The 10,752-nt window shown below is 38.5% G+C and overlaps 1 protein-coding gene across 1 annotated transcript in view; it reads left to right on the forward strand.

Annotated features, from left to right (window-relative positions):
* LOC109936630 (kinase D-interacting substrate of 220 kDa-like) overlaps positions 1–7,898 on the forward strand; it is a gene marked incomplete at its 3' end in the record, with an annotated part of 35,911 nt that extends 28,013 nt beyond the window's left edge. Inside the window, exons 10-11 of the mRNA XM_048592221.1 lie at positions 2,322–2,420; positions 7,721–7,898. Of these exons, the coding sequence (XP_048448178.1) occupies positions 2,322–2,420; positions 7,721–7,898 (277 nt within the window). The remainder of the gene's footprint in view (positions 1–2,321; positions 2,421–7,720) is intronic.
* Between the last annotated feature and the right edge of the window lie 2,854 nt (positions 7,899–10,752).

The following is a 10,752-nucleotide window of genomic DNA, read 5'->3' on the forward strand; positions in this document are numbered from 1 at the left end:
TTGCTGGAAAAGCTAAGCAGGTCTGGCAGCATCTGTGAAGGGAAAAACAGAGTTAACGGAAGGGTCACCGGACCCGAAACATTAACTCTGTTTTTTCCTTCCCAGATGCTGCCAGACCTGCTGAGATTTTCCAGCAACTTTGTTTTTGTTCCTGATTTACAGCATCCGCAGTTCTTTCGGTTTTTATTTTGCAAGCTACTTGAAGCTATTTTTAGAAGCTAATTGGCAATCTAGATATCCACCAACTGGAAGTTGTCTGAATGGGTGTTAATTACTGTAACAGGTAGATGATCTAAAACTTGCAACTTGGGAATGAGTCATCATTGAATAATTACTTGGAACATCAAAATGGCCATCAGTCTTGAGCACAAACAGAAGGTGATGTTAATGTTAACTGGCTGTGACATTTACCATGCCAGGATTTGTTTGTGCAGGCACATCAGTTTGTGGAGTACTTCAGTGCCAGTGCATGCTTAGACTGCCCCACCTTTATTTCACATTTACAACTAGTTTGTAAAATTTAGACCAAGCTTGTGTAAAAGGCCAAACTCCAGCCTGCTGGTTCCAAGTACAGTGTACAAGTGAAAGATTCTGGAACAAGATTCTCTTGTAATCAGTGACTGTTTCACTCATGAGCCTCAGTCAAGAAACAATCAACAGAGACATGGATGCACCACTGTCGAGATCCTCTTCAAGCCCCACACCATCCTGACTTGGAACTGAATTTTCGTTCCTTCAGTGCTGCTGGTCAAAATCCTAGAATTCCTTTCCCATCTGCACTTGGGCATATCAACGCCACTTGAAGTGCAGCACTTCAATAAGTTAGCTCATCACCACCTTCTCATGGGCAATAACTGGTGGTCTAGTCAGCAGTGCCAAAGCCCGTAAATGAATAAGAAGGATTCTGACAACGGACAAGTTTAATAAAGCTAATTTCATATGCACGAAGGAAGAACTAGCTAGCTTTGATTGGGTAGATCGACTGAAAGGAATGATGGTATAGAAGCAGGGAAACATAAGATCACATGATATAGGAGCAGAAGTAGGTCAGTCAACCCAATGAATCTGCTGTGGTCATTCTTTGAGATGATGGCTGATCTGATAATCCTCAACTCCACTTTCCTGCCCTTTTCCAGTATTCTTGATTCCCTTACCAATTAAAAATCTATCTCATTCTTGAATATTCCAACCTTTACAGCATCCGCAGTAAAGAATTTCACAGATTCACCACTGTGTTAGGACAGGAATGAGGAACAATTTCCTTTCTAACTGGCAATCGCTTCCTTTTGAGATTATGCCCTCTATGCCTGAGATTCTCCCACATGTTCCATGACAGAAGCCATCAGAGTGACCAGTAGCAAAATGGAATAATTAATCTACAGAAGAACATTTCTGTTGTGTGGAAGTTGGTGGGAGGCTAAAGAGAGCTTTTACCTGCATTTGGCTTGTGCCATATCTGGCCTAGATGCACTTGATGTTGACTCCGGATGCATTAATTGGAGGTATTTTCTTTATTTTCAGATATTGGTATTTCTGTGGTCACTAAATTTGGTTTGACTTTTGAAAAGTATTGCACTGATATCAGCAGACTGTGATATTTCATATTACAATACTGAAACACACACTATGCTTCAAGCATTCCCAATTTAGTATTACATTATTTGTTGACACAACATACCTCCATGAATTTGGTCCTATTTCACCAAATTTCTTTTCCTGTGGCTGGAGGCCATTCAGCCCATTTCTGTACCTGCTGTCTGAATGAGCATTATCACTTAGCACCATTTTCCAATCTTTTACCTGTATCCAGGCATATTGTTTCTAAATGAAGAATTACCTAATGCTCTCTTGAATGTTTTGTTTGTACCTGCCTCTACCACACTTTTAAGGTAGTGTGCTATTCACTCTGTGCATAATTTTTTTTCTCTTGGCACATCTGCTTCTCTTACCAATTAATTCAAGTCTCTGCACTCTCGTTCTTGATCATTTTATAAAGTGGGAATAATTTCTCCTTATCTACTTCGCCCAGGACCCTCATGATTTTGAAAACTTCTTTCAGACCCCTTTTTGCAAATAAAAGACTTGTGATTAAGCACAGATTAAGTTAATTGATTGTCTTTTTGCGTTTTCTCCTGGATTATTCTTGAGGTAATTAGCATAGAATTATTTGTTGCAGTCTTTTGAGAATTGCTACAACTCCTCAGTGATGTAACGTATGAAAATGTTCTTTTGGGGGCCTAGGCAATGTTAAGTGGAATACAGTACATACAATATGTTAGTCACTGATTTTAAAATGAAATAAATCTTTTTTGCATTTTTAGGATGGTGAGACACCTCTCATTAAAGCAACTAAAATGCGAAATATTGAAATAGTTGAACTTTTATTGGATAAGGGAGCCAAAGTATCAGCAGCAGATAAGGTAACATAATTTGCGTTTAATTTGATAAGCGTTGTTTCTGCAACGTCTTGCAACTGTTGTCTTAAAACTTAACCATTGAACATGACTGGGTAAGTTGTAAGCCATTAATTGAAAATTAATAGTTCAGTGAAATATTATGTGGAATTGTAATTTCTTTTTTTGAAACCATTTGGAATACAGGACAATTTGAGTCAATGTGAAATCCAGTAAGTTTGAAAAAGTTGTATTTTTATATTTATTGAAACCTGAACTATTTACAGAATAGGAGGTTTAATGAAAATGATGTGCAATTGAGTTTCCATTGAAAGGCAGGAAGGGCTGATTTTAGAAATGGAGGTGCCCATGATATGACACTTTTTTAAGTACTTTGCATATCTTCTATTAAGATACTTGTGAATTGATTTTTTAAAAAATTACGAATACCAATTATTTGCAGCTGCACTTAATTCTAAACAATTGGTAGTTGCATGCTTTCATGTTGCTTTCTAGGTGAGATGCAATAATCCCCAAATTCCTGTGGAATGATAATGTGTGCAAAAGGGAGAGTGAAAATTGAAATTGTAAGCAATGTTTAAAAAAAAGATTAATTGAGCTGTTCTTCTTTTAAAAAAAAAAGTGTTTTTCAAAGTAAAGGGGAATGAACAATGAGTTTTTCCCCCACTCCACTTAGAGATAAAATTCTTTACACGTTTCAACATGGCTTTCTTGTATGCATCGGTAACCATTTTTCAAGTCTAGAAATGATTACATGTTTGTATGCAATTTGATTGTTTTTCATTGCATCACTCATCTATATTGATGATGCCTCCCATTTAATTTTACTTCACAGTGCTAGGTATTTCTCTGACTGCAAATATTGCATTTCCAATAGGTCAAATGAGAATACAATCTGAAATATTTGCTTGGGTCAGATCTGATTTTGTATGTGGTAACTTCAAGTGAAGCAAACCAGTGTGTGTAGGATGAATTACTACCTTAGTTTAAATGTGAATTGGAGAACGTTTAATAAACTTGAATTGACTTGGGTACAAAAGTTGCAGTCAGTCTGAAAAATTGACATTGCATTATGCATTCTTTTATTTTAAACAGATTCAAAATCTGGGGCATAGATGGGAATCTTGTCAGAATTAAAGTTGATGGCTAGCAGATGGGCCCAGAAGAAGCCTGCTCCACAGACACAATGGAGTTATAAGTTAATGCAGAGTTGGAATTCCACTTGTCAGTGGAAATCATATACTGTGGAGCTGTTGGCTAATCTGATTGGCTAGTAGCTCCATCAGTTCCAGAGTGCCAGAGCTAGATAGTGGGTGCTGATGGGGCTCCAGCCAATCCTTAGCAGAAGGTCTAATGGCCTCCCAGACCCAGGTAGACAGGGTATATTGGTTGGCAAGGGTTTGGATACCTTAGGGAGGGATGGAGAAATTGGTTTTCAGTCTGTGCAAGGAGGAAAGAGGGGTGTACTATCTTCTGGGGAACACCCTTTGAAGATGCACCCCCGATCCCTTCCTCATTTGCAAACTTGGTTTAAGGAAAATGGCTGCCCACTCCTACCTGGGTACCCACACCAACAATGTTATGGCATGAGGAGGGTAATATTGAGCTCAGTTCGCCATTTATTATTTTCATATGATGGGCGAATGGCTGATTTTGGTTCTCACCCACTCTTGTATTATGGGAATCACTTTGTTGTAAAAGGGTGATGAGCAAGGCATCGGCCCTATTTTACATGACACTTTGCTGTAAACATATCTCTTGGGGGAACATGGAGTCCAGCCCCAAAGCTCTGAACATACTTGGATTTTAGATGTAACATAGTATTGCAGGAATAGCCCAAAGTCAAATTTGCAACATGACTCATAGAGTCTTAAAGATGTACAGTGCGGAAACAGACCTTTCGGTCCAACTCCCCCACACCGACCAGATATTCTAAATTAAGCTAGTCCCATTTGCCAGCATTTGGCTCCTATCCCTCTAAACCCTTCCTATTCATATACCCATTCAGATGCCTTTTAAATGGTAAAATTGTACATCCTCCACCACTTCCTCTGGCAGCTCATTCCATACACCTATCACCCTCTGTGAAAAAGTTGCTCCTTAGGTCCCGTTAAACCTTAGGTCCCTTTTTTAAACCTTTTCCCTTTCACCTTAAACCTATGCACTCTAGTTTTGGACTCCCCTACCCTGGGGAAAAGACCTTGTCTATTTACCCTATCCATGCCCCACATGATTTTATAAACCTGTATTAGGTCAGCCATTAGCCTCTGATGCTCCAGGGAAAATAGCCCCAGTCTATTCAGTCACTCCCTTTTAGCTCAAATCCTCCAACCCTGGCAACATCATTGTAAATCTTTTCTGAACCCGTTCAAGTTTCACCCTTCCTATAGCAGAGTGACCAGAATTGTGTGCAGAATGCTGATAGTGGCCTAAACAATGTCCTGTACACCCACAACATGACCTCCCAACTACTATACTCAATGTACTGACCAATAAAGGCAAGCATACCAAATGTCACCTTCACTATCCTATCTACCTGCAACGCCACTTTCAAGGAACTGTGAACCTACGCTCCAAGGTCTCTTTGTTCAGCAACACTCTCTAGGACCTTACCATTAAGTGTATATGTCCTGCCCTGATTTACCTTTCCAAAATGCAGCACCTCATGTTTAGTTGTACCATTGTGGAGATTTCCTTAAGGGGTGCAGCTGAGAAGTTCTTGTTTCAACCTTCTTTATTTATGTCATTGCTAGAAGTGTGACTGACTACTTGCTGCAGAGAGGAATTGCTGGTAATTCATCCTTCAGTGCCCACACCATAGGATACGCTCACTCAAAACTGGTGTGCATTAGTTTAGAACTGGGGGTAAACAGGTTTGCAAATTTAATTTCCTCATGGCAACACACTACTATATTCTGGATTGTCAGTATTTGATTTTAATCTAAGCCAGAATTTCTTCCTGTAGGCCCAACCTGACTGGGAATGCTATAGGGGGCATTTGCTTCTGGATACACTTCCTGATCATGCCTTCACTATTAGAGGCATGAAGGACCTTTTGAACAGAATATAAAACCCTACTCTACGATAGTAATTTTTTTGTAGTTCGTGGGACGTTTGTTGTTATCTAGGCTGTCATTTATTGCTCGTACCGCATTGCTCTTTAAAAGGTGCTGGTGAGTTGACTTCTTGAATGGCTGCAGTCTGTGGTGGAAATGCAAATGCTGTTGGGGAGGTCATTCCAGGGTTTTGACCCAGCGATAGCAGAGGGTATAGTTCCAAGTCCGATGGTTTGTGGCTTGGAAGGAAACTTGCAGGTAATGGTGCTCTTGTGAATCTACTGCTCTTGTCCTAGGTGATACCTTGGACCCTGGTTTGGAAGATGTTAAGGGGCCTCAGTAAGTTTCTGTAATGCATCTTGTAGATGTACAAATTTCTGCCACAGAATGTTAGTGATGGAGGGAGTGAATTTTGAAATTGGTAAATGGGTGCCAATCCATCGGCTGCTTTGTGCTGAATGTCAAATGTCTTGAATGGTGTAGCTGCATTCATCCAGGCAAGTAACTAGTATTGCAACATGCTTCAGACTGCGCCTTATAGGTTGACAGGTTTTGAGGAATTACTCGAGAATTCCTACCTTCTGATTTGCTGTTTTAGACACAGTCAGTGGTAATTCTCAGAGTATTGATAGTAGGAGAATTAACACTGGTAATGCTATCGAATGTAAAGGAGTAACAGTTATTGCTGGTGCTGGTATGGTATGCATGTTACCAGCCCAAGCCTGAATGTTGTCCGGATTTTGCTGCATATGGACATGGACTGCTTCAGTATCGGACAAGTTGCAATTGATGTCGAATTTAATGCAATCAACAGTGAATGTTCTCACTTCTGATTTTATAATGGAAAGAATATCATTGATGATTTACATAATATTTAGCATCAATTGCAACTCCTCAGATACTGGAGCATTCATATTCATATGCAGCAAGATTTGGACAACATTCAGGCTTGGGCTGATAAATAGCAAGTAACATGTTGCTGAGGATGGAATTTATGGGTTTTTGTGTTGCTGTGGTCATGTCCCTACCTCTGAGCCAGAATGCCCACATTCATGTCCCACCTGCTCCAGGGGTGTGTGCAGTGGTGTACCAAGACTAAGATGGTTATTCTCCAACACACAACTATCTGCCTTTGTGCTCAGTATGACTCCAGTCATTGGAAACTTAACCTGGTTTGCACAGGGTCCTTGTTGCCATATTCAGTGAAATGCTGTCTTAGTGACAACAATAGTCTGTCACCTCACCTCTAGAGTTATGCAGACTTAGCAGGCTCCAAGGAAATTCAAGTTTTTCATCTTAAGTGGTGAACAACTGTTTTAAGAATTGGAATACATGTATTTTGTACATACTTCTGTAAGTTTGGAACCTTTTGTTGAAACAAAAGGCACAATTGAGGTTTATTCATGCGTAAAATTAGTATCTTGATGTATTCTGATATTTTGAGTTTTATGTAGCTTCCTAATTTTTAAAACTTGCCTAGTTGTAACAAACTGCTGTTCATTTTTCTCCTCCACTGCTGTCTAGCTGTACAGTCTAATTTATATTTCATCATAGCTGCATACTAACACTTTATTTATTTGTTTATTTCATGAGATTATTGTGTAAATGTTTGAAATGGGGTTTGGAACTGACACAAAGTATGGTTTACAAGCAGTTTTCTTCCTTGTGATTTAGTTTAAGTGGTATTTGATTTGTCTCCCTGAGTAACTAGTTATTTGGTGAACAAGCCTCAAGCAATAAAGTAATTTTCACTCACTTCAATAATGTTTAGTTGCAAAGTGCTACCCCTTATTAATTATGCATTTAGATGCTTAAATATACATATGTGTAAATATTTTGCCTTGGAAAATTTGAGACTGCTTGTTTGACTTTTATCATTTGATTGAACATTTGGGCGTTCTACAGTTGCACTGCTACTGTAAATATAGTGCACTCCTGATGGAGAAAGTGTCATTTCAGTAATACGTGTAAACACTGAGGATGCTGAGTATTTTAATTATATGGTACATGTATTTTTTTGAAGTATAATCACAATTTCATTGCCATCAGTACATGTTTATGTTGCAGTTTGGCAGTAAAATCTTGACATTTCTAGATCATTGGATATTTAACTGTATACTGCAGTCAGAGTTGTTCTGATTGTCTTTATGTAAACTTGTCTTTAAATAAAATCTTGTTTGCAAGACACAATATGATTGAACTTAAGTGTTGAAGTATTTTTTCTAAAGCTTCAGTTATTTATGGTTTTAGAAAGGAGACACTCCACTTCACATAGCAATCCGTGGAAGAAGCAGAAAATTAGCTGAATTGCTGTTGAGGAATCCTAAAGATGGCCGTCTGCTGTACCGACCGAACAAAGCGGGTGAAACTCCATATAACATAGATTGCAGCCATCAGAAAAGCATTTTGACTCAGATATTTGGAGCAAGTAAGAGCTTTACCTGTTTACTTGTGCAGTTCCTGAACTCTTGGGTTTGTAAAAGGGGTCAAAGTTGGTTCCTTCAGTACACTGTGCTTTTTTCATGGTACACCTTAGTTTCTGGGGTGGTGCTAAGTTTGAGGAAAACTGGTGCTCCGTGAGCTAAGTTCATTTGTGATGCTATTGTATGATGTTTGGCTTCTTCTGCTCAGGTAGGTAGTGTGGAACACAATTATCACAATTCCTACTTCTGGCTGCTAACTAGTGACATTTCATTTTCATTTATTATTTTTCTTACACTGTTATCACTTTTTAGAATCAAAATTCTAAAAAAACAAATTTCAGATAGACACTGACTGGGAAATAAGATATGTGTGCAACCACCCCTGATAGAAATGAGTACACAGAGAAGAGAACTTGGTTTTTGTCTCTGCCACTTTACACTGCCTAGAAGCTTCCTAAGGATCCTTTGTAATTGAGGAACAACCAGTGAAATTAGGTGGGAAGACGTGAGTAGTTAAGCCATCTTTGACTGCTGAAAACTTACTTTGATCAACTTCTGATAGCAGTTTGGTGTAACTTAAAAAGATGAGTGGCCTCCTTCATCATTCCTGGATATTGCATTAGGTCTTTGTCCTTGGGTATTTACTGAATGGTTTTCCACTCCTGATCCTGGGTGCAGTAACCTGCCAAGTGGTAAGCTGTGATTGGAGAATTCTGGACCTTTCCAGATGACTTGAACCAGGGAACAAAGTCTATTCTACATATTAGTTCATTTCATATGTCCTGTGATGAGGTCAACATAGTGGGAAGAAAATAAACTCCATAATGGTGTTTTGTGAAGATCCATTGCATGTCACTCTGTGATTTCACCTGAAATTATTCTGGCAGTTATTTAATCATCTTAGTCACTATCTGGGGATGAAGTAAATTGGTAGCTGTATTGGCAAGAGCTGCTGACGCAAAACAGACTAGGTGCCATGGGTAATATGTAAAGTGTTTTAGAGTATTAATTTCAAGGCTAATAGAATTTTCATGATTTTTAATTTGCTTGAGCTTAACCCTTATCTTTGACCCTTTACGTGACTAGAAACAAGTATTTGCAGTTGCCTACAATATTTATTGTCACTAAAATAGTGTTGTTTAAACAGCAATCATAGGTATTTGAATGTCTTGCATTAATTATGCAGTTCACTTAGTGACTGGTATTCTTACGAACACTGACAGTTCTGAATTTTAGTATCAAAAATCTATTATTTTAAATTTACTAATTAATGCTCCACAATTGGAAATGTCTTGATCAGTACAGTTTAATGGATATCATTTAAAAAAGGACAATGGGAGTAATTCAAATTTGAAATTTCATCCCAGATTTAAATAATAGCCGTAAACTGCTTTGATCGTCATTTTATAAATATTAGCTGAAGATCATGATGAGATTGCTGTATCGTAATAATTCAGCTTTTTGGATGATATATCAGGAGGCCAAGAAGTGTGCAGTTCTGGTCACCACACTACCAGAAGGACGAGGATGCTTTGGAGAGGGTGCAGAGAACGTTTACTAGGATGTTGCCTGATCTGGGTGGTTTCAGTTATGAGGAGAGGTTGGATAAACTCATTGTTTTCACTGGAAAGACAGAGGCTGAGGGGCAGCCTGATAGAGGTCTACAAAATTATGAGAGGCGTAGGTAGAGTGGCTAGTCAGAATTTTTCCTAGGTTCAGAAGGTTACCTACAAGAGGGCATGGGCTCAAGGTGGGAGGGGAAAGTTCAGGGGAGAAGTACGGGGCATTTTTTACACACAGAGGGTGATGGGTGCCTGGAATGCACTGCCAATAAAGGTGGTGGAAGCAAGCACATTAACAACTTCTAAGTCGTATCTTGCCAGACACATTATTGTGATGCGAATAGAGGAATACATACCATGCATGGGCAATAAGTAGCTGTTCTAAATAGGGACTAAGAATTCGCGCAGACTTGCTGAGCCGAACGGTCTGTTCCTGCACTGTATTATACTGTAAAGTGTATGAACAAAAGCATCTCCAAATTAACTGGTAGTTACTGAGAGTAAAGAAATCATGAAGAGTATGTTTGCTAGACTGCTGTTGTAAGTCAAGAGTGCTCGTGCAATTCATCAAAATCAAAGTGAAATAAAGTGTTTTCTGTTATATCGAACATTGGCATTGCAGTTTCTAAATCTTCTGACAGTGTTGTTTTGTGTTTTGTGTAGAGGTGAGACTTTTAAACCCTTCGTTGATCAGCTCAGGACATGCTGTTAAAAATGGCTGTACTCCTTATTTTAAATTTAACCTTATTTCTAAAATAAAGCAGAATGTTAGGGAATAATATTCTTGAACATCCCTGGTAAGAACTTTTCCCTCATAATTTGTGTATTTTAATAATTCATCCACGATTGTTCTTTTTTTTTTGTATCCTTGGTGTGTGTAATTTTTTGGTTTGTATTTTAAAAGTTAATTTTATAATTTTCAGCAAATAAATAGAATGCAACAAGAACAATAACCAGGTCAGAACAGGAGATAGCTAAACAGGAAAATCTGTGATATTGTAAACATCAAGAAAGAATGAGTAATGAAGTGTGTAGTCCTGATGCATAATAAAGAGTGTTTATTAAATATTCCAGTTGATGGTTCATTTTTAGTATAAATTAAATCTATGTAAAATGTCTTAAAGGCATGCCAGACTTCCACAGTCAGTTACGGTCAGGTGAAAAAGAGTGGAAGAAAAGGTGGAAGTTTGAAAGGACGATGACAGGCTGACCACTTTACGTCCAACAAAATAAGCAAAAACCGAGAATTTGACCTATCCAATCAGGAAAAATAAAACTTGCATTTATTTAGGACACC

This window comes from Rhincodon typus, unplaced genomic scaffold (genome assembly GCF_021869965.1).
Source record: "Rhincodon typus isolate 14 unplaced genomic scaffold, sRhiTyp1.1 hic_rhity00000831, whole genome shotgun sequence".
Classification (NCBI taxonomy): domain Eukaryota; kingdom Metazoa; phylum Chordata; class Chondrichthyes; order Orectolobiformes; family Rhincodontidae; genus Rhincodon; species Rhincodon typus.